Raw genomic sequence first — 22,387 nt, 5'->3', positions numbered from 1 at the left:
TGTTTGCATTGCCCAGCAAAGCTCATTGCTAGCTCGCTCTCATTCTAACTCAGTGTCTCTCTGTCTGAATGTCTGTTGTCTATCTCTTGTGTTGCCTTGCCTATGGCTTTTAGCTCTTATTGCTGTTTGCAATGTTGCAGCAGAGAGACTCAAGTGACATTTTGTTGCCATTACGACTAAATTGGCTACTAGATTGTCTCATTCCGTTTGAATGGTAAACGTTCTGTTATTGTTATTGCCGAGTATTCTGCTGCCATTGTTCTAGCCTATCAGTAAGCCACTGTCGACAACAACAACATCATCAGCATCATCATCAGCATCATCATCAGCATCATCATCATCATTATTATCGTCGTTATCGTCATTGTTATCGTTATCGTTATCAAGTGCAACGGCAGCCATTTTGTTGCCTGTCGCTGCCCATTGCCCTTTGCTCGGCGCTGCCAGTGTCAACGTGAAAATAAACGACGTGTGAATAAATAGACAATTTCATCAATTTGGCTCACAAGCGATTTGCTCGAAAACGAATTCGAGATGAGCTGCAAATGGTTATTTGCTTCCTCTTTCTCTCTCTCACTCTCTCTCTCTCTCTCTCATGGCTTAAATACTAATTGCTACAACTGCAATTGCAATCCTGTGTCTGCATCGCGTATAATTAGCCTTCGCTCGTTGTCAAAACCGCTTGTCATATGTGAACCATAAATTGCTTTCAGGGCATATTAAATATACGGCTTTCAGGTATTTCCCTTTGCAAGCCGAAGTCTCATCTGCCAAGATGCCCCAAAATCTGTGGGGAACTATTATTGTCTGCCCATCAATCAGCAGCTGCGCTGGGGCTATGCTACGCACAATCTCAACTATCTGGTCAATTACAGCATATTAGACGCAACTTGGACATAAACCGGGTCAGGTGGTCAGAACAAGCACACAAGGTGATATCAGGCTATCTGCAGTGGACTTAATCTTGTTGTCTGTGTGTTCAGAGCGAGGGTCAACCAGTGCACACTCGATATTGATGTTTATCAATAGTTTAGCGATCGCGTTGTTATTGTTGTTTAAAATTTCAACAACCAAGAAGTTATTCAATATATATACAATAATCGATATATCTGTGTAATTTTTAATTGACTGTTAAGCATTTTTAGGCGTAAAGTACATTTACACTGTGAGAACTTTTCGAGTAGGTCGTTTCTTTCTTAACGTGTTGAATTTTGAAGATGTTAAGCATTTTAGGTATTGAGTCGCATATTTAATATTTATATTTATCGACGCTATAAAATATAGGAATATAGAATTATTATCGATAGTTTTGATGCTCAACATGCACGTGCAGGATATTTTTAATGCAGAGGCTTCTTTTAGTTAAATGCTTTTATTTTAAATGTTGTCCAAAGCCATTTATTTCATAATATGTATATATCGTAATAGGAATGTAACGCAATTTTTTATCTTTTTTAGTTGACAGTATCTTAATGAGCAGCCCTCGTTAGCCAGTTAGAGAGAGAATTGCTGACCAACAAGTTGAAACTGTGCCGGAAGGAAGCCGCTGAGTTTTCCGTTGTACCATAAAATGTTATACATCCTGGCCAGCGTGACAGCCAGCCTAGCATCCAGCGTCCTGCATATTTACCCATCTTCTATGTATACTCTATCTGACTGTGTGCGAGTGGGTGCAAGTGTTTTTCTATACATTTGTTTGTCTGTGCGTGGGGTGCCAGAGTTTTGGCGAGTTTTAAACGCAGTTTTTATGGCCCCACATCCGTTTTGTTTTATTCATTCGCGCACAATTTGCGACACATTATTGTTTTTATTATTCAGTTTTGGTTCACCTTTGTATACCCTGTACTCATTGAAAGTGGCTAAAAAACACATGGGTATTACAGACTTGTGCAAATATCTCCAGAAGTTAGAATTCGAAACACACAGAGTGCCCATATTATCTTCAGCTAGATGAAGAGTTGACCGGGATAGTTGAGAAAAATTATAGCAACAACTATCAACATTTATGTATGTATAGAGCAAGCTCAAATGATTCCAATGGCAGCTTTGGCTGAGGCTGAGTATAGGGTATCTTCTGGCTGGGCACTCACAGACCAGAGCACCTTTTTTTGGTTTCTTTTTTTTTTTTAATGCTGTGGCTGTCACTGTTGTTGTTACAAATTTGCCTGTAAATTTTGCAGTCAATTTAACAAGGGCCATGTGACAGGGTCGATAACACCTTTTTCACACACACGCACACACATTTATACACAGAAGCAGAAGGTGCTCGAAACTTTATGCGACTTTTCTTCTATATACTTATCCCGGTCCTTTATGTGACACTGTGATCCCTGTTGCTCTTTTCAATAGATTTTTGCGCTGTATGTTTAATGCATACTTTTAAGCGTAAAATTTAATTTTCATATTGAATGAAACGCGTGGAGCTCAAGCAGAGGGATTCTTTTTTTTTGTGTTTCTTTTTTTTTTTTTGGTTTTTTGTTGGAAGCGCATTGTCATAAGCAATATTTTATGGTTGAAATTGTGTTGTTGTAGCTGGCGCTCAGTTTTATGGTTTGACACCATTTTATGAGCAATTCTTTTTTACTTTTTGTTTAATCATAAAAGCTCTGCACACACAATAATAACAGGAACAACAGTAATAGCAACAACCAGAGACATAACAACTGCGATGTGAGCATTTAATTTTAGGCCATTTCCGTTGCGCGGCACAAAAACCACACGTACATAGAAAAATATTTTCAATATATATGTATACATATTATGTACAATTATTTTGTTTAAATCAACTGCAAAACATTTGCGGATATTTGTCATAGCTTGCGTTTGCGATTTGTTCACGCTATATATATTAATTACGAGCATGAACAGCCGATTCGATCTGCTCATTTCGATATGACTTTCTACACGGGTGTCCGACCTAATAAGAGATATTGGTAGAATGTGGCTCTTTCGTAAGCATCATATAGCTGAACTTATCAATGCTTATATAGAATATATATAATTTATCGGGTCGAAAAGGTCTCCTCCTATGCCTAACACATTTGACAAAATTATAATAACCTATACAAGGGTAAGAGCAAATGACACTGCTGCCAAATGTTTCACTGTAGCGCTTTGTTTATTCCCAGTTTCACATTTAGCAATATGTACCAGGTGATACGAAGAATTATACCTGGGCCGGGCACAGCGGGGTCTTGCCGAAAAGTACTTTTTATATGTAATGGCTTACTTTTATGAACTGTTAGCGATTGTACATTACTGAATTTTTCATACTCATAGACAACTTAAAGACATTTTAATCTGATGGCTGCCTCCTGGTTGGCCACTGACGGCAGTGGCAGAGGCGGGCGGCAGGCAACTTCCATTACTTTGAGTGTCAATTAGGTAATCACAAAATTGAAATCTCATCGGAAGTGATTTTGTGCGCATCGCTGATCGGCTGAGCTCCGTTCAGTTGAGTTGAGTTCAGTTTGGCCCAGAATAAAATGTCAGTAATTGGGTCTGAGGCTGTAAGAGTCGCTTTGTGGTGTGCCTACGCGACGCTGCATTCTTACAAACTTCCGTTTCCGCTGTGCACACTGCTGTATATATAATTGTGTGTGTGTGTGTGTGTGCGCACATAGATTACAATTCAATTTGGCCGACGTCAGCTTCACGTTTGTCTATGAAAGAGAATGCTTTGCCAATCGCTCCACAGGCGACAATACTTTTATGTTGGGCTGAGCATCACGTCGCACAGTGGGGCCACCGCTTAAAAAACGTTGAAAAAATTCAAAAATGCGAGTGCAGAGTGTACAAAATGCTTATAGTCTGACACTGTGCGTCAACTACATCACCTCATATTCCAACCAATACAAATCTCCTACCCATCCCGTCAACGGCAAATTACCAACTTTGGCGGAAATTAAGTGGCAGGCAGCACTGCTAAAAATTGAATGGAAGCGAACAACTTCAACTGCAACTGTAACTTGGTTTACTATGTTAATAGGTGTTGCAGAAAAAGGAAAAACCTACGAATAGCTATTTTGGGGGTATCGACATTTGAATACAGTTGCAGATGGTAAAGCACGATGTCATATTTTCATTTTAAGCATAAAACCATTTTTTTTTTAGCGGATAGTTCATGTGACAGAAAAGAATATAGCGGAATCTGATGCAGCACACAGTGAAAAGAAAAACGAGTCAATTTCCAAACCTGAATCACAGATTGACTGAGATTGAAGCGTCGAATGTGTTGGCACAGGGCGTGAAAAAGTAATTATACCCGCTGCAAGGGTATACCAATTTCGTGGACTTCGAGGTTTCGCTATTCGGGATTCGTATTTCGGGCAGCTATTGCAACTCCGACAGTCAGTGAATTTAATTTTCCACACGAATGCGCCGTGCACAGGAGAAAACGAAATCGAAAACAGCGGAGAGGCAGCAGATGTGTTGAGACTTGTGGAGGGCGATGAGCAAGGTTGGGGATAGGCGTGGCCTTTTTAAAGGCAGCTGCTGTGGCCTAAATTCGCAGCAAGACTTGCCACGCGTTGATTACAAGTCGCGGTGTGCCAAAAAGTAGGCAATGACAAAAGTTGTCGCAACTGCAGTGCCGATTAGTCAGTGTGTGCATGCCTATATATGTGTGTGTGTGTGTCTTTGTGTGTGTATGTGTGCAGAACAGTAAATTAAAAACTTTCACTAGCTACCTTTGCGGCAAGGCCTTGCACTTCAACTTTGCCCTGGCAGCGGGTGCGACCAGAGACGCCAGCTCCATTTGTTCCGCCTAGCAAGCACTTAATTTAACAATTTCCTTTTGTTCCTGCCCAGCACCTGCATCAATAGGCAGCGAGGGAGACGGAGAGACAGAGACAGAGACATGCAGACAGACAGTAAGAGAGGGAGACGAAAAATGGAGGGAGAAAGTGATAGAGGCTGCGAGGCTTATGCTTTTAGGTTCAAAGTGCACTTGAATCGCAGCTGGCGTCGCCCCTTCTGACAAAAATGGCTTTTATTTTTCGACTTTGCACCATTAATGCAAACGGTGCGTCTCGAGGGCCACTCGCCAGCCAGCCCTGCCCGCCTCTATACCCTTTCATTTCTACTCTATCGCCTCTATCTAGCTGCCTCTCCAAGCTCTCCCTCTCTACTGCTCGCCCACTTGCTATTGGGCTTTCCATGCGGCATGAACAAAAAAACTTTGTAAGAAAGGCATTTGCGAAGAGTCTCGTAAATTTTAATAATATTTGACGCAGAGGTGGGCTTGAAGTAGCCGCTGGCTTTTAAGAGCTGGCCAAAGTGGGCGTTGCCAACGCAGAGGGCGTGGTATTGACGTAAAATTAATGAAATTGTTTAATCACTTTTCCAGCAACAGCAACAAATACAACAACAATCACAGCAACCCCGAATTGGCGTTAAGCGCTGACAGTAAATATTAAAGACCATCAGAAGGTTTAAACTAAATACCTATATAAGCATAAGTATATATAAGCATATATTTTTGGTGTTAATTGAATGGCATCGATATACCGAATGATGACCTTTTGATGTTTTGGAATGGTTTGTTTAAATCCTTCATAGTGCTAAGTAATTAAATTAAATTGAAACTGAAAATTAACTTTTCGCTGGGGGCAGGAGGACCACTATATTTATAGCTGTCATAGTAACAATCAGCAGAAAATAAGTCATTTGCATAAAATTTCGTAAAACTAGATATTTATGTGGGCAAACTACAATCAGCTCCTATGACAACTCTTCTCCGCTTTAAGGTATATATGTGCTTTATATTTGTTAGGGTATTTAATATTCTAACTGTCCTTTCCTGTTTGTATATTATTTCAGCTTTCGGTTCTCAACTTAGTTAGCTTCATCTTGTTAGGTTTTAGTTGATTCATTTACTTCTGCTTGAAAATAATTAAATTTTAAAGTTTCGTTGTGACGTGACATAGATTAAGATTTTATGTAGCTGGGTCCGTTCGTTTATATCCTTGTTAAACGCAACAAATACGTATTGTGCAGTCGCAACGTATTTAAATACTTAGATTTTTAACTTTAAGCGGTAGCAGTATATAACGACGTAATACACCCAATCGTAAACCGAAAAATGTGGCAAGAATATCGCGTATACGTCGCGTAAGCCAGCAAAGTGAGAAAAATTGCCGACAGCGTCTGCATTTTTATGTCTCGTTGCTTTTCTATATATATATATGTACACATTGCGCCCATAAAGCTGGTTAAAGGGGGCATACTGAATGTATGTAGGGTTTGTGACAAACAACTTTAAGGTCACAGAGCAAAGAACATAGGGCAAAGGATCAAATCAAGAATATTTGACTTTTCAGATTCCTAACATACTAGATTCAATTTGAAAAAAAAAAAAAATGACAGATATGAGACAAAGATTCGAATGTAGAATGTTGCGAAGGATGGGTGCAGGGTATCTTACAGTTGGGCACTATCGGCTGGTGCTCTCTAGTTGTTTTCTTTTTATGCGCTTTCTTTTTGAAAACGTGTATTAAATAATTGTCGCGCATCGGCGCAGCAGCAACGACTGTTGCGAAAGGCAACTTAAATTTGCGAGATATATTTTGCCAATGCTGATTTAAGCTCACCAGCCATTTATGCTGGCCGACGATTGTAGGCTGTGGGCGTGGCATATACCATATACAATTTACCATACACATTGCAGCAGTAGCAGTGGTCAGGACCACAGTCTGGTTCAGTTAACTCGCGCGGGCCATGCGTCAGCAGTGACAGCACTGAGCACAGTGAACACTGTCAAACCGAAAACTGAATACTGAATACCAAATACCGAATACCGAATACTGACTACTACTGACTACTGACTACTGACTACTGACTACTGACTACTGAAAACTGAACATTGAGCAGTGAACAGTTAACCGCAGCGCAGTTTGTCTGCCAGGGCGTATTAATGGCAGTAAATATTGATTCTGTGCCGTTGCCGTTGTCAGAGCTGTTGCTGTTGCTTTTGCTGTTGCATGTTTGTTTTGAGGAGGATGCCGCGCAGCGTTCGCAGTTTGTTTGCGGTCACGCATAAAAGACGCTCAAGTTTATATACTTAAATTGATATACTCACAGATGCCATTATACCTAGCCATGCATACTCATGTACATATGAAAATATATGCAAGAAAATTGCAAAAATCAGCAACAGCAGCAGAGAAACTGCTACGTAATGTTCGTGCCACAAAAGTAAGGGAAACGGGAGGGCAGCGATACTGTGCGTCCTTTTTGCGTGCGCCACACAAAAACCAACCAGAAGCAACACAAATTGGCAACGGATTTTGGTGAGCGATGACTGAACAGTTCGGGCGAATGTCATAATTAATGAGAGAATCTCAAAATAATTGATAAGACAGCAAAAAGAACTTGAAGTCGTTGTCTAAAGGCAATGCCAGTTAGCAGTTAGTGTCAACGCAGCGACAAGCTCTCCTTGCAAAACAAATGCATACTGAGCCCCAAACGAAAATGTAAGCTACAAGTAAATGCAAAGGTGCATATAAATTAAATTGGAGAGACATGGAAAGGTGTCGAAAATATGCAGAAAATTCAATTTGAAACTCACCAACACGACACCAATCGAATTTTGGCTTTTATTATTACATTCAAGATTTATTTCAGACAGCTGACAAAATTCTACCATAATTACAAATACTCCAAGACCACGCACAAAAGCATTCTTCCTAAATTTAATTTAAATTTTCCCTTAATGCTGTAATAGGATAAGAGCATCATTGGTAACCCTAGCCAGGGTATTATAGTGTCACTATCTATGTTAATTATAACAGTACGATAAGTAAATATCGATAAAGAAAAGCGGCTGCAGAGAAGAAGTGGAAGGCAGTCTCTCTACAGTACTAGCGGTAAGAAGACGTGTTGTTAAAAATAAAAAGGCAACCCGAACATAAGTTAAATCAACGAAGAAAATCATACTATTACAATATCAGAAGTGGGATTGACTCAGAAAAAAAAAAAAAAAAACACAACAAAATGGAAAATATAAATATAAATGACGTGTCAATAGCGACATTGAAAAGTTGGTTGGCATTACTAAATTTGCCAACAGAGGGTACCAAAACTGAGCTGATGGCGAGATTAAATAAGGTACCAGTGGATATCCGAGACGATGCTGCAAAGGAACTTGAAGTTCAACGTAACAAGGAACAGACAATTGAGGCTCAAAATGAGTTGCAAAACATAATGCAACAACAGCGTGACGAAATAGCAAATGGCGCCGAGATGCTGAAATTGATGCGTCTCGAAATTGAAGCGTCTCGAAAATTCCTAGAAGAATTTCAAGTAACGGTGAACCGCAACTCGCACATCGGCGGGAGCGACGGGGGAGAGCAAGAAAGTGAAGTCGGCGATTTATTGCAGCTAGAGGATGGTCACACTGAAGAAAGACCACGGTCGACGGATGGCAACGCTGGTGCAGCTGATTACACTGGAACGGATGGCAACGCTGGTGCAGCTGATCACGCTGGTGCAGCGGGCAACGCTGGGGCAGCTGGAAGGATCGACGAAAGTGGCAACGCTGTCGGAGGCAACTTAAATAATTGCATCCAAACTGGAGCGATGATGTTAGCCAAGGAAATTTTATTAGAATTTACTGGAGAAAGTGAGGTGCGTAAATGGGTAATGCAATTCTTCAATGTGGCCAAGATCTACAGACTAAATGATATGCAACAGCACTTGCTTTGTATAAGCAAATTGAAAGGCGGTGCTTTGAAGTGGTTGCATGCAGACCCTATGCGCATCATTGCTCCGATTGACGAGATGCTAAATCAATTGGTTTTGGCCTTCGGGGGAGGATTTTCGAAGTCGGAACTACGACAGAAGTTCGAGGATCGGGTTTGGAAACCAGATGAGGTGTTCGCCACATATTTTAGCGAAAAAAGCATATTGGCACAGGACATCAACATTGATGTAGAGGAGTTAATGGAGGGTATTATTCGAGGCATACCTTGCGAAAACTTGCGCACTCAAGCTAGTATGCATTGCTTTACCAATCCGGCTCAAATTTTACGTGCGTTTGCAGCTATAAAGTTGCCAATCAAACGGGTACGAAACCATGTAGTGAAACAAACTGCACAGGAAGCACAGGCGGACAAACAACAACGTTGCTACAATTGCAATGTTAAGGGCCATTGGGCCAAAGATTGTTTAAAGCCCAAACGGGAGGCAGGATCTTGCTATGCGTGCGGCTCAAAGGATCATTTAATAGCAGGATGTCCAAATAAAAAGTATGATATGGAAAACAAATATGTAAGATACTTAAGAATTCATTTTAGTAACTCATTTAACAAATCAATAATTGCAGAATGCCTTATAGACTCTGGCAGCCCTATTTCATTTTTAAAGGAAAAGTTTGTGCCATTAAAAGTAAAGCGTATGCCAGATGCAAATTCGTATGTAGGTTTAAATGAAAGTAAATTGAAAAATTTTGGAAAAATTTTATGTTTTATGAAGAAAAAGTTAATAAATGTTTATTTTAATGTTATAATTGTGGCAAATGAGTCTATGAGGTATGACGCTGTGCTTGGTAGAGATTTTATGGATTCTTTTGGTTTAAATATTGATTTAAGAACATTAAAAATTGTGAACGGGCATAAAGTTGATCACCAGAATAATGGTAAAAATGATATCATAGCTACAAGCTACAAAGAAAAACAAAAAAAAGTGGACGATGAAGATATCAAACACGAGCAAAATGAAACTATATTGTTAAATGATAAAATCGTTAATAAGGAAATAGTCAGTAATGAAACTGGTAGTGATGAATTAGTTAGTGAGAAAATTGGTAGTCCGGAAACGCTTGGTGATAAAGTTGGTAGTGATGAGATAGTTAGAAATAAAATAATTAGTGGTGAAATAGTTAGAAATGAAGTGATTGGGATCGAAACTGTTAGTGATGAGATAGTTAGTTATGGAGAGCTTAAGCTCGAACCTGATAGTGAAGAAGTTGTTAGTGATGAAATTATCTATAATCAAACCGGGATTGAAAAAGTGATTATAGAAGATATAGGAAACAGTGCAGTTAAAATTAATAATCATGTTAATGAAGCGCCAGTGAATAGCGAAATCATGGGAGTGTTAGAAGAGAATTTTGAGAAGGATATCTTAACAATAAGTTGGGAAGATTCTAACAAAAGAGAAAATATATATATTTTAAGTGAAGATATTGATTACAGCACAAAGTGTGAATTTGAAAATTTATTTGAAAATACTTATGTAAAAGCGAAAAGGCCAAATCAGCCAAAATTAAGACATGAGTTAAGCATAAGATTAGAAAACGACAAAGTATTTAATTGTACACCTAGGCGGTTATCTTATATGGAAAAAGAAAAGTTGCAAGAATTATTAGACGACTATTTAAAAGATGGAATCATTAGGCCAAGTTGTTCAGAGTATGCATCACCTATAGTACTAGTGAAGAAAAAAACTGGAGACATGAGGTTATGTATTGATTTTAGAAGACTGAACAAAATTATATGTAGAGACAACTACCCGCTACCATTGATCGACGATTTATTAGACAGACTATGCGGAAAAACAGTATTTTCAAAGTTGGATCTAAAAAACGGGTATTTTCATGTTTTTGTTAATGAGCAATCTATTAAATACACTTCATTTGTTACCCCTTTAGGACAATATGAATTTCTTAGGATGCCCATGGGTTTAAAAACTGCGCCACATGTATTTCAAAGATTTGTTAATAACATATTTTGTGATATGATAAAAGATAATAAGGTAATTGTTTACATGGATGATATTATGATAGCAAGTACAAACATAAAGGAACACATGGAGACCTTAAAGGAAGTGTTTATAAGACTGGTGCAAAACAAATTAGAGTTGAAATTAGATGAGTGTGAATTTTTTAAAAGCAGCGTTAAATATTTAGGATTTGTGGTGGATAGTAAAGGCGTTAGGGCTGATGAAAAAGGGTTAGAAGCGGTTAAATCCTTTCCAATACCAAACAAAATTCAGGGAGTACAAAGTTTCCTAGGGTTATGCTCCTACTTCAGGAGGTTCATTTTAAACTTTTCTATATTAGCTAAACCCTTATATGATTTATTGAAAAAAGATAAGAAATTCAAGTTTGGAGAAGAGGAGTTTAAGTGTTTTAATATGTTAAAAGATAAATTGTTAGAGGCGCCAGTACTATCAATATATAATTACAAAGAAGAAATAGAACTACATTGTGATGCCAGCGCAGTGGGATTTGGGGCTGTTTTATTTCAAAAAAAAGAAGATAGGAAATTACACCCGATTTTTTATTTTTCTAAAAGAACAACCGAAGTAGAGTCTAAATATCATAGTTTTGAGTTAGAAACGCTAGCCATCATTTACGCATTACGCAGATTTCGTATATATCTGCAGGGAAAACGATTTAAAATAATGACAGATTGCAACTCTTTAACTTTAACGCTTAACAAAATAGATTTAAATCCGAGAATTGCTAGATGGGCGTTAGAACTACAAAATTACGATTTTGAGTTAGTGCATAGATCGGGCAAGCAAATGCAACATGTGGATGCGTTAAGCAGATGTTATGAGGACATTTTAGTTATTGAATCCAATAGTTTTGAGGACAATTTAGTTATTTGCCAAAGCAAAGATGACAAACTGGTAGATATTAGAAAGATGTTAGAAAAAGAAGAGCACAAGCTATTCGAAATGAGAAATGGGGTCATTTACAGAAAAACAAATGATGGCAGATTAGTTTTTTATGTACCAAAGGATATGGAAGAACATGTACTTTACAAATATCATGATGAGTTGGGACATGCTGGGAGAGATAAGATGATCGATGCCATTGGAAAGAGTTACTGGTTCCCATATATTAAGGAAAAAGCAATAAAGCATATAGGGAATTGTTTAAAATGCATTGCCTTCGCCCCCAAGACGGGTAAGAGTGAAGGACTATTACATAGCATACCGAAAGGAAACAAACCGTGGGAGATGATCCATATAGACCATTATGGACCAATTAATGCAGGAAGGGCTAATAAATATATATTGGCGGTGGTTGACGGATTTTCAAAATTTGTTAGACTATATACAGCAAAGACAACAAGTACGAAAGAAGCGATTAAGGCATTAAAAGATTATTTCAGAGCGTATAGTAGACCTAAGTTCATTGTATCGGACAGAGGGAGTTGTTTTACTGCAAAAGAGTTTGATGAATTTTTAAAAAATGAGGGAGTAACGCATATTAAAATAGCAACGGGTTGTCCGCAAGCAAATGGTCAGGTGGAAAGGTTGAATAGAGACTTGGGTCCGATGATGGCAAAAATGGCGGAGCCAGAAAATGGTTTACATTGGGATGTTATTATAGAAAATGTTGAATATGCAATAAACAACACACAACACAAAAGCATAAAGAAATTTCCAAGCGAAATGTTATTCGGATTACAACAGAAAGGAAAAGTTGTTGATGAATTAAAAGAAAAATTAGAAGAGTTTACACAGGTGAACACGTGTGATAAAAGAAATTTAGAAAATATAAGAAAGAGTGGAGAAATATATCAAAAAGAAGCTCAAATCAGAAATGAAGAGCGGATTAATAAAAAGAAGAAAGTATCAGTAGAATATAAAATAGGTGACTATGTCATGGTAAAAAATTTTGATAGCACACCAGGAGTTTCAAAAAAGTTTAATACCAAGATATAAAGGGCCTTATAGTATAGAAAAGATTTTAAAAAATGATAGATACTTGTTAAAGGATGTAGAAGGCTTTCAATTATCTCGCAACCCGTACGTTGGTATCTGGAATAGCCAAAACTTTAAGCATTGGATGCGAAAATAGGCAATAAGCATTAGTTATAAAGATAGATACACATATAAAAGACAGAGATCGGGAGCTCTCTTTGTCAGGATGGCCGAGTTGTAATAGGATAAGAGCATCATTGGTAACCCTAGCCAGGGTATTATAGTGTCACTATCTATGTTAATTATAACAGTACGATAAGTAAATATCGATAAAGAAAAGCGGCTGCAGAGAAGAAGTGGAAGGCAGTCTCTCTACAGTACTAGCGGTAAGAAGACGTGTTGTTAAAAATAAAAAGGCAACCCGAACATAAGTTAAATCAACGAAGAAAATCATACTATTACAATGCTTTCCTTATGTATTTCCTTAAAATACACCAATTAAATCTGAAGTAGCTGCAGGTCTTTAATATAGCCCAGCCCAGGCTGGTTGGTTTAACGGTTCAAATGACTGCCTCGTTCGAAAGGTTCGGTTCGTACAACTCATTTTCCACACTCTCGGGCTTTAGTTCGAACATGATATGATATTAAACTTATTATAAACGAAATGCATATTTATTGAATTATCGAAAATCGTAGCCGAGAGCGGAATGTCAGAAACTAAATAGAAAAAATGTATAAAAAATTGAAAAATGTATTTTTAAATGTAAAAGATTAAATTAAATTATGAGCAAATAAATGATAGTTTAAAATAATATTAAATTAATAATTTAAAATAATAATAATAAATAATAATTGTTTAAATTATGAGAAAAAGTGCTTTGAACATAATTTTTGAAATAATAGATTTTATTTCTGTTTTTTAATTTGCTCAATTCAAATTATACATTTTTGCCTTTTGAACATATTAAATAAGAAACAAAGGAAGTTATAATTTGGATAATTTTTGGTTGTTCTATTTAATTTATGCATTCGCAAAATATTATTTGTTTTTTATATTGAAGAATGCCAACATCTCCATAGGTTGGCAGCCCAAGCTCATTTATTCATATGGTAGTAATATGCGTTGACGGAGTCTGAGAAAATGTGAAAAGCCATGGAGCTGGCTCTGGCATGCCTACGTGCTTTTCATAACTTTGCGTGTTGGTGGAATGACAAACGTGGAGACGACGACGCTGGCAAAAGCGTCACTTTGTTTCTTTTTATATATTTTTGTTGCTGTTGTTGTTGTCTGCATGCAACACTTGCGTTGTTATTATTATTGCTGCTGCTTTTGTTGATGTTGTTGCTGTTGTTGCTGTCCCCGGGCCATGTTTATGATAATTTTCGTGTTATTGTGCGTAACTTTATTATGTTCATATGTTATTCTCGCAGGAGCCGCTCCGTGTAAGTGTAAGTGTATATGAACTTGTGTGCATATGTGTGTAAGTGCGCGCCTGAAAGCAGGCAACAAATTTGTTTATATCAGCAAGTGCCATCTGAAGTTGTCGCTTTAACTGACGCTTTGCTTGCCCCGTTAGAGACTAAGACGTAAGCTCTTGGACTTTGTGTACTTTGGCTCTAAGTGGCCTTTCCCCCTCTAGCCGTCCAGCATTTTCACGCAGCTTTCACTCCCACTCAATAAAAGCTGCAATCACTGCATCAGAGGGCCAAAGTTCAAATCCCGCATGCACTTGGTAAAAGCAAAGCAATCCGCTTTGTGCCCCATCGCTGCCAGGACAGCAAGAAACTTTCAAGTGCAACAAATGCGTTTAACACGTAACCAACTTTTGTTGTTGTCGCTGCGGCTGCTGCTACTTCTGCTGCTGGTTCTGCTGCTGCTGATGCTGCTGATGTTGCTTCTGTTGCTGTTGCTGCGTAACAAGTGTCTCCAAATGTCTGTAAATCATGTGGCAGTCTCAGGTGCGCCGTCGTTGAGCTGCCGCTGCAGCTGTGCTACTTGCAAACTTTTATTTGCTCTGCACTAAACATCTTAAAATGCAAAGGAAACTTTTTGGCAGCCAAGAAAAGCGCCGGCTTTCGAATGCAATCGGATTCGACACTTACACGTTTCGCAAACGGCAAAACACATGTTATCCAGACCCAAAGAACTAACCGCAAGACGCCCCCAACATTTAATATGTGAAACAAGTTTAACAGTGTGTCACCTTACCCTTTTATACTTTTGTAAACATAGAAAAGAACGATAAAAATGGGTATTATGGCTATAAGAGCATGGAAAATTGAAATTGGAAATAACAAGTATCTCTTGTACGAAACTTATATGCAGCACAAATGTATATATATTTTTATTTTGATATGCCTTCCGATTTCTTGAAAATTTATATACATTAATTTTCGGTCTAGATTTTTTGAATAAATAACTGAGATAGATTTATATATATATAACATACTCAGATAGACAATTTAAGGTTCGCTGATGCAAGTTTTATTGTCGAAATTTCATCAATAGTAAACTTTTCACAGTACGTGCCTAGGAAAAATAAGAAATTGATTGCCGCAAAGCTTTATACAGGGCATAGCCTAGTCGGGCACTTTTTACTAGAGCTATTTGTATCTTATTCTAACGCTCGCTTTTTCCCTCTCGCCATTAGCTGCACTCAGACTGTCCATTTTTCTGTGCAATTTGCAGGCTTTTCATGCACTCTCAAAGGAGGCGTGTACGCTTAGATATGGGTCAGAGTCCTTACGCATGAATGGAACTTGAAATGTCAACAAACAGCGTTGCCAACATCAAGGATGTTGCCACAGTTCCTGTGCCCATGATCGTAAGATCGATGTAAAAATGTATAGAATCTTTAGTTAGAGAAAGTTTGCCATATAGTTAATTTTTAGCTGCATTAAAAATTGTGGAATATTTACTTCCACAACGAAAAATAAGTTTAAAAAATGAAAACTTAAATCTGTCAAGCAACTTGTTAAGCAAATGGGAAATATATTGTGTATCGATTCGTCATTTATAAGCGTGGGCTATATTTAATAATGACTGTACAGGTTGTCGCCGCTGCAAAGTAAATGCCTCGGACATCAAAGGAAATGCCCAGTGGTGGGTGCGTTGACTCAGAAATGGAAAAACCCGATGTCAGTGGCCGTACTTGGACGAACGTAGCTCAAATATTTGCGAACGCAGCCAATATTTACCTAAAATGATAGAGGGATACAGAAAGAGGGGGGCGGGAGAGAAAGTGGAACGACTGACACTCTTGAAGCTTACAAGTAGGCGCCGATGTAAAGGCCCTACTACTAGCTGCTAGCAACTCTTTAAGTGTGTGCCCGAATGTGTGTATGCGCGTGGTTAAATTAAAAAAATGCGACACAGCTGCTGCCAAGCTCCATGTACCATGTCTTTCTGCGCGCGCCCACCCACACAGGCCCCACATCAACCGAGCTGCCGCAACTCGACGAAATTCAATCGAGAAATGTTGCAGGTGCGTCGCTCGCCGCGGGGCATTGAAGCATCACGTGGCACTGCCAACTGCCGCGAAGTTCTTGCTTCGCTTGCTGCTGTTGTTGTTGTTGTTGTTGTCAATGAGCTCGCTGAAGATGGGGCCAACAACAAGGACAACATTTAAAAATTCGCCTGCTGAAAATATCAATTCGAGCTCCACGTAATACGTTTTTGCCGCACAAAAACGCAAAACGCTTTTAACGCAGCCGCCGGCTAACTACGCAGTTTAAATGAATATTTAGACGTTGCCACAATGTGGCAACAATCATGCCACAATATTTGCCTTGCTACGTAATAGAGTACAGACTAGCAATGATTCTGGCTATCCAGATCGTTAATTGAAATTGAATTTTACAGCTCAGATGTCTGCTATATAGATCATAGAATTATGATTTTTATTTTTCACTCATTTCATATGTGTGTATTACAAGATTCCTTAGCCCAACTCTTAGATGTGTCAACATTCATGCACGCCACATTCTCTCAAAGAGCATTTGCGACTCAAATTAGCTACACGTATTGCGTATTCCTCAGCAATAGCAGCGGGCACAGGGTAGGGTACATGTTATCAAAAATGTAATGAGTTGCCTGATGTATCGTTTAAGATTCCCCTTTGAAATTGACCAGTTGATGTGGTGTACATAGACTTCGTATACGCTTCGTTTCGATATCATTGCTTGGCATAATTAAAACGGTGGCATGTTTAAGTCAATGGGAGGCAGGGCAGGAGGAGGAACGGTATTTCCGCAAAATGTCGGGCCTGTCGGCGAATACATAGCGAGCCAATTAAAACGAGAATGACGCATTTGCATTACTTTGGTTCAGACAACCACTAAGCGTCCTTTCATCGAACGGCGATTGTGAAAAGCATGAAGTAAATACATATATATATATACATATATATATATATATATATATATACATATATACATATATATACATAAAATCCCTTCACAGACTGACAGACTGGTAGACAGAGTGACTGTCAGTCAGGCCCCGCTCAAAGTGCCGTTCGCCATTCAGGCGAAATTCCCAGTCGTAGTCCAGCAACAGCCGCAGCAGCAGCCGCAGCAGCAGTAGAGCCATCATCATCAATGTGTGCCGCATATTTCCGCTCTCGTTGCCAGTTTGATCGAGCGAATTATGCTAACACCGCGCCTGGCTCTTTCTGCATCTGCTGATACAGAGAATCAAGCGCCAGGGAATATAAAATACAAAATGATGGTGCCCGGCGGCAGCAAAAGGGGCAGCAAGCAGAATGCAAAGCGCATGGCTGGCCAATGGAAGACGCTGCCTTTAGCTACTGCTCCTGCAAATGCATAATATGCAGTTTATGTGGCGTAATACTAAGCGCTGTGTAATCGAAATGTGCTCAAACGAGATGCTAAACTGAGTGCTGATGCGCTGGGGCAGCAGCTCGCACTTAAAGTCCACTCCAAATGAGCATTAAATTCATCTGCGCGCCCAAAGCTAGGCAATGCTTTTTTCATTAACCATAACTTGGCTCCTTCCTAAGCAGTTTTTGATAATGTGCTTAGCCGCGCCACTGCGACTGGCACAACCACTGCCACTGTCACTGCTACTGCTACTGTCATAATGCGCTCATCCCTGGCTCCAATTTTACATGTCGCAGTGCGCCAGCAGCCCTGGAACTAACAATAAAAGCGAAAAAAAAGACAGCGACTGCAACAACAAGAGCGATATGCAGGCAAGATTATCAATAGCGTTCATCACAGCATGCACACACAAATACACACACACACACACACAGACACAGAGATATGCACACACATTTATATATGACATATACATAAAGTAAGTAAATGGACGGTGGGTGGCACAGGGCAAAGTCGAAGAGCTGAAGATGCACGAAAGGATGCTGCCAGGCAGACAAAATGCCAACATGCAGCAGCAGAAGCAGACAACAGCAACAAAACAAAGAGCAACATTGTGCTGAAAAAAAAAAAAACGTATGCACATCACAAACGCTCGATCATGGCATACCCTGTTATGTTTATATTTCTTCCTATGGTTAGCTACATGCTTGTCGTACCTAATAAGTAAATTGTATTTATACCTAAAACCGAAGCGAGCACATTTCCGATCAACTTCTTAAATGGCTCTTCCGATGGATTTACTGATTTCGCAGTTATCGAATAGTTAAGTAAAAACTCGATACAACTGTAGAAAAAATAGAATATAAATTTCAGTTTCAGTTCTATGAGGCAGCATTTTCTATCTTGTTTGTAAAGTTCAAGTCAAGGCAACAATGTAACCCTCACTGGGCTGTTCTAAGGTATATTTAAAAGAAAGCCATATAACAACGACAAAGCAAGCCCGAGCATAGGAAAATAATAAAAATAATTGTAATAATAATAATAATAATAATAATAATAATAATAATAATAATAATGCAAATAATAATAATGCGCTCGAGTGGAAAACGTGCTAGCAACAAAGTCGAATTTCCTTAACTTGCACGCTGTCGTTCGTATGTGTGTTTAACAATACATATATGTATATGAACCAATACATGCAAATGTATGGCATGTATTCAGCTAAAGCTATAGCTATAGCTTAGTACCTTTGGACATATCGTGTACCCCCCATGTATGGTTACTATAGCAAAAGCCAGGCGGGATGATGAAAAGCTGCATAATCATAATGATGTGGATTCGCCTTTGTTGTCGTCATTGTAGTTGTTGCTAGTTGTTGTTGTTGCATGTTGATATTGCTGTTGTTGCTGTTGCTGTTGTTGTTGTTGTTGTTGTTGTCGTTGTTGTCGTCGTTGTTGTTGTTGTTGCTTCTTGTTGCCAGTTGTTGTCGTTGGCTGTGGCTCAAATTGTGTGACTCGACATTTTTTGCCAAGCCAAACGAAACGAAACGAAACAAAATTGTTGCTATTGCTAGGGTTTTACCTGAGCAATGTCTGCAGGGTTGGGCAGGTGGAAGGCTGAGAAGCCCTGGGCCCAGTCCCAGAACGAGAAACCTAACCAACTAACCGGCTGTTGGCCGCAGCGTGTAAAGCGCGCACGCTGGGAAATGGCACTCTCTCTCTCTCTCTCTCTCTCTCTCTCTCTCTGTCTTCATCTTGCGTGTGTGTGTGTGTGTGTGTCTCGACTCTAAATACAAATGTGAAAAGCAGGATTTGGCTCACATTGAAGCACTCGAGCGTTCCCTTAGATCCATGCTAGTTGTCGCAGCTGCTTCGTTGTGTTTTGCCAGCAGATACAGAAACCAAATATGCTTGCTTTAAGTGTGTGTGTCTGTGTGTGTGTGTGTGTGTGTGAGTGTGAGTGTGTTAGTGTACAAATGAAAATGCCAGTTTAATAATGCCTTGCCAACAAAACATTTGCAGATTGCTTTCCATTGATGCGCTATCGGAGCGAAGCGCCAGGCTCGCTTCGTTGTCGTCGTTGACATCGTTTTTGCATTTTGTATGCCGCCCCAAAAAATTATGCCGTGTAGCAGCAGCAGCAGGATGCACGGCAATGCGTTGGGGCTGGATGTAGCAGGGTGTAGTTGGGGGCAGAGTGTAGCGGAACAGCACTAGATTTTTCCTTTTGCTGCTGTACATCGGCCGCATTTTTCCTTATCGATTGTTGTTGCTGTTGTCGCTGCTCTGGCGCTGTCTCTTGGTCACTTTGCATCGTCTGTCGCAAAAATTGAATTCGAGCGGCATTTTCCTCTTGATGCTTGTAAAAATTTGCACAAGCACCGTTAACAATTTTTTGTGTTTCATTTTTAGTGTGTTTCTTTTTTTTATCTTTTTCTATTTTCTTTTTTACTTGTTTTGTGTGCCTTTGAACGCTTCGTTCCACTTTGCAAATCAATTAAGTGTTGTTTCCGCCTAAAAGTATGCCGTCCCATGAAAATGGAAACTTTCTGCATGTTCGGCTTCATGTCCTCCGTCGGTTTTAGTCGCCTCAGTTGATTTGGTTCTTGTAAATGAAAATGTCGCTCGCTTTTTTATTTCCTCTTTTTTGTATTTGTTTTTTATTTTGCTCCGTACACAAAATATCGAATGTAGTCAAAGTAAAGAAATCTGTGGGCGGTCTCGTTTAGTTTTAGGGGCGTGGTCTGAACAGACAAAATACACGTACAAATACACATGCACACACACACACACACACACACACAAACACATATGCAAGGGCGTAAAACTTAAAAGACGCAAAAAGGCGCTGAAACTTTTCTTGCGATTGCATGTTTAGAGTTCCACTTTTCAGTTTCAGTTTCAGTTTTCATTCCCATTTTCATTTGCAGCTGTCGTTTGTGTCGTTTCCATTTGCATATTTGTTGCTTCTATTAGTTTATTTCTCACCCACACAAACAACTTGTTTATTAAATATATGTACTACAATTGTTTTGCGGCCAGCAGAAAATGTTTTTTCAGCCTGCTGACCGGCCAAACTTTCGTTCAATCCTCAGCTCAGTCAAAGCTTTAACCGAAATTTCAATACTCTGATTGCAAACACTTGGCCGCACACACGATATTCACAGCTAACTTGTATTATTCTATTAAATTTTTGATATCTTATAGATACCGTAGCTTTATTATTGGCCTTATATCTTAAACTTATATTTATCTCAAGACACAACTGTTTGTGCTGGCCCAGCTTTTGGATCTATTTTGATTGTCAAACGATTTGAGTCAACCTTTATTTGACGAACGGGTAAATAATTGTTGCTAAAATAAAAAGCGAAGCTTTCAAGATAAACATTTCGGCGGAACAACAGTTGTCTAATATCTGCCCAATATATTATATAAATATATATTTAATTATATACACAAACAGTTGTCTGAATCGGATATACTTTCAGATATTGGCTATCAATTATAGAGCACTTAAGCCTTGTTGCACTGTTTTTAGTTTTTAGCCATAGTTGCTTTTTGTTGTTGTTTAATTTGCAGTTTGGGGTTTCGCACAAAAATGCATTTACGTGCGTTATTTACTTATGCAATTCCGAGAGCGAGCGAGAGAGAGAGAGAGAAAAAATACTAAAATAGAAGTAAAGAACGAAACGAAACTCTAATAAATTGTATGGCAGTGCTAACAGGGGATAACCGAGTTAAAGGCCGTACAACCAGTACACTCTGCGCACACACACACACACACACACAGACCCTCTCTCCACATTCCAGCAATTTCCTTGGGCGTGCATACCCCTCCATAACGAGCACCGAGTGCAAATGAAAGTTTTGCATTTTTCAGTAGCCAAAACTTCCAAAAAGCAGTTGCCATTGTCTATCCATGTGTGCACGTGTTTGTGGATGTGTGTGTGTGTGTGCGTATGTATGCGGCGGTGTTGTGTGTACCGCTCTATATATGCTCATATTCCAAAAGCGGAAGTGCAAGGAAATGAGGCTTAAACCGCATATAGCAACTGGGAACTGGAAACGGGCAGCGGGCAGCGGGCAACCAACATGGAGACAATTGAAATGTGAGCTGAGTTAGAGGTTTGTAATTGGGTAAGGGGCCAGGCGGGGTATGACAGATGAAACAGGCAACTGTTAAAAAAAGGGACCACAAAATTATGCGGGATACTTTTAGCTTTAAGCTACATTCCCTACTGTCCCGCTCGGCAAACTGAATGAATTGGTAAAAATGCTCAGAATCATTTGCTTTGATTTGCATGCGCTGCGTAATTATCCATGGCAAACAATTACAGAACATTTTTCTGAATCGCCAGCATTAAAAGGGAAACGCATAGAAAGTATCAGACGTGGGGTATTGTGCAGACAACTGAGATTTTGGCAGTGCATGTAGCCAGTTGCCTGTTGTCTGTTGCCAAACAAAAAAAATTGGAGGAAGACGCAATAATAAACTGACCATAAGTTGGCACAAGCGCAGGTCCCTGTCTGACGTACACAGTACATACATAACATTATATTACATTGAATTATAGTAAATATATTTGCCCAATTATTTCTTATTATCTTGTATCTGACAAGACATATGCTCAGTCCTATATTGTTAGAAAAAATAAACACACACATATATGTTATATGTAATTAAAGTATGTTTGGCCAGTCCGGAAGCTGACGTTTTTGGTCTGAAATGATTGGGCGTGGCCTGAGTGTGTGTCAGTTTCATGTGCGTTTGTACCGAATGCTTGAATTATAATTTAAATATAAAACGACAACATTTTCACATTTGCTTAAACATTAATTCATAGTTAGGTAAAGTATGAAAGAGTTCCGAAAAAAGAGAAATGCAATAC

At 39.1% G+C, this 22,387-nt stretch overlaps 2 protein-coding genes across 3 annotated transcripts in view; one reads left to right on the top strand and one right to left on the bottom strand.

Annotated features, from left to right (window-relative positions):
• Positions 1–22,387, bottom strand: part of mgl (low-density lipoprotein receptor-related protein megalin) — a 172,387-nt gene that overhangs the window by 50,799 nt on the left and 99,201 nt on the right. The window lies entirely within an intron of this gene.
• Positions 7,772–10,851, top strand: LOC138911275 (uncharacterized). Its single transcript, XM_070209314.1, has 2 exons — positions 7,772–9,267; positions 9,323–10,851. The coding sequence occupies exons 1-2, from the start codon at positions 7,993–7,995 to the stop codon at positions 9,332–9,334; spliced, it is 1,287 nt and encodes a 428-aa protein (XP_070065415.1). The 5' UTR covers positions 7,772–7,992; the 3' UTR covers positions 9,335–10,851.

Source organism: Drosophila virilis, chromosome X, assembly GCF_030788295.1.
Source record: "Drosophila virilis strain 15010-1051.87 chromosome X, Dvir_AGI_RSII-ME, whole genome shotgun sequence".
Lineage (NCBI taxonomy): Eukaryota > Metazoa > Arthropoda > Insecta > Diptera > Drosophilidae > Drosophila > Drosophila virilis.
The sequence above is the reverse complement of the archived record's forward strand: the minus strand, read 5'-3'. Positions and strand labels throughout refer to the sequence as shown.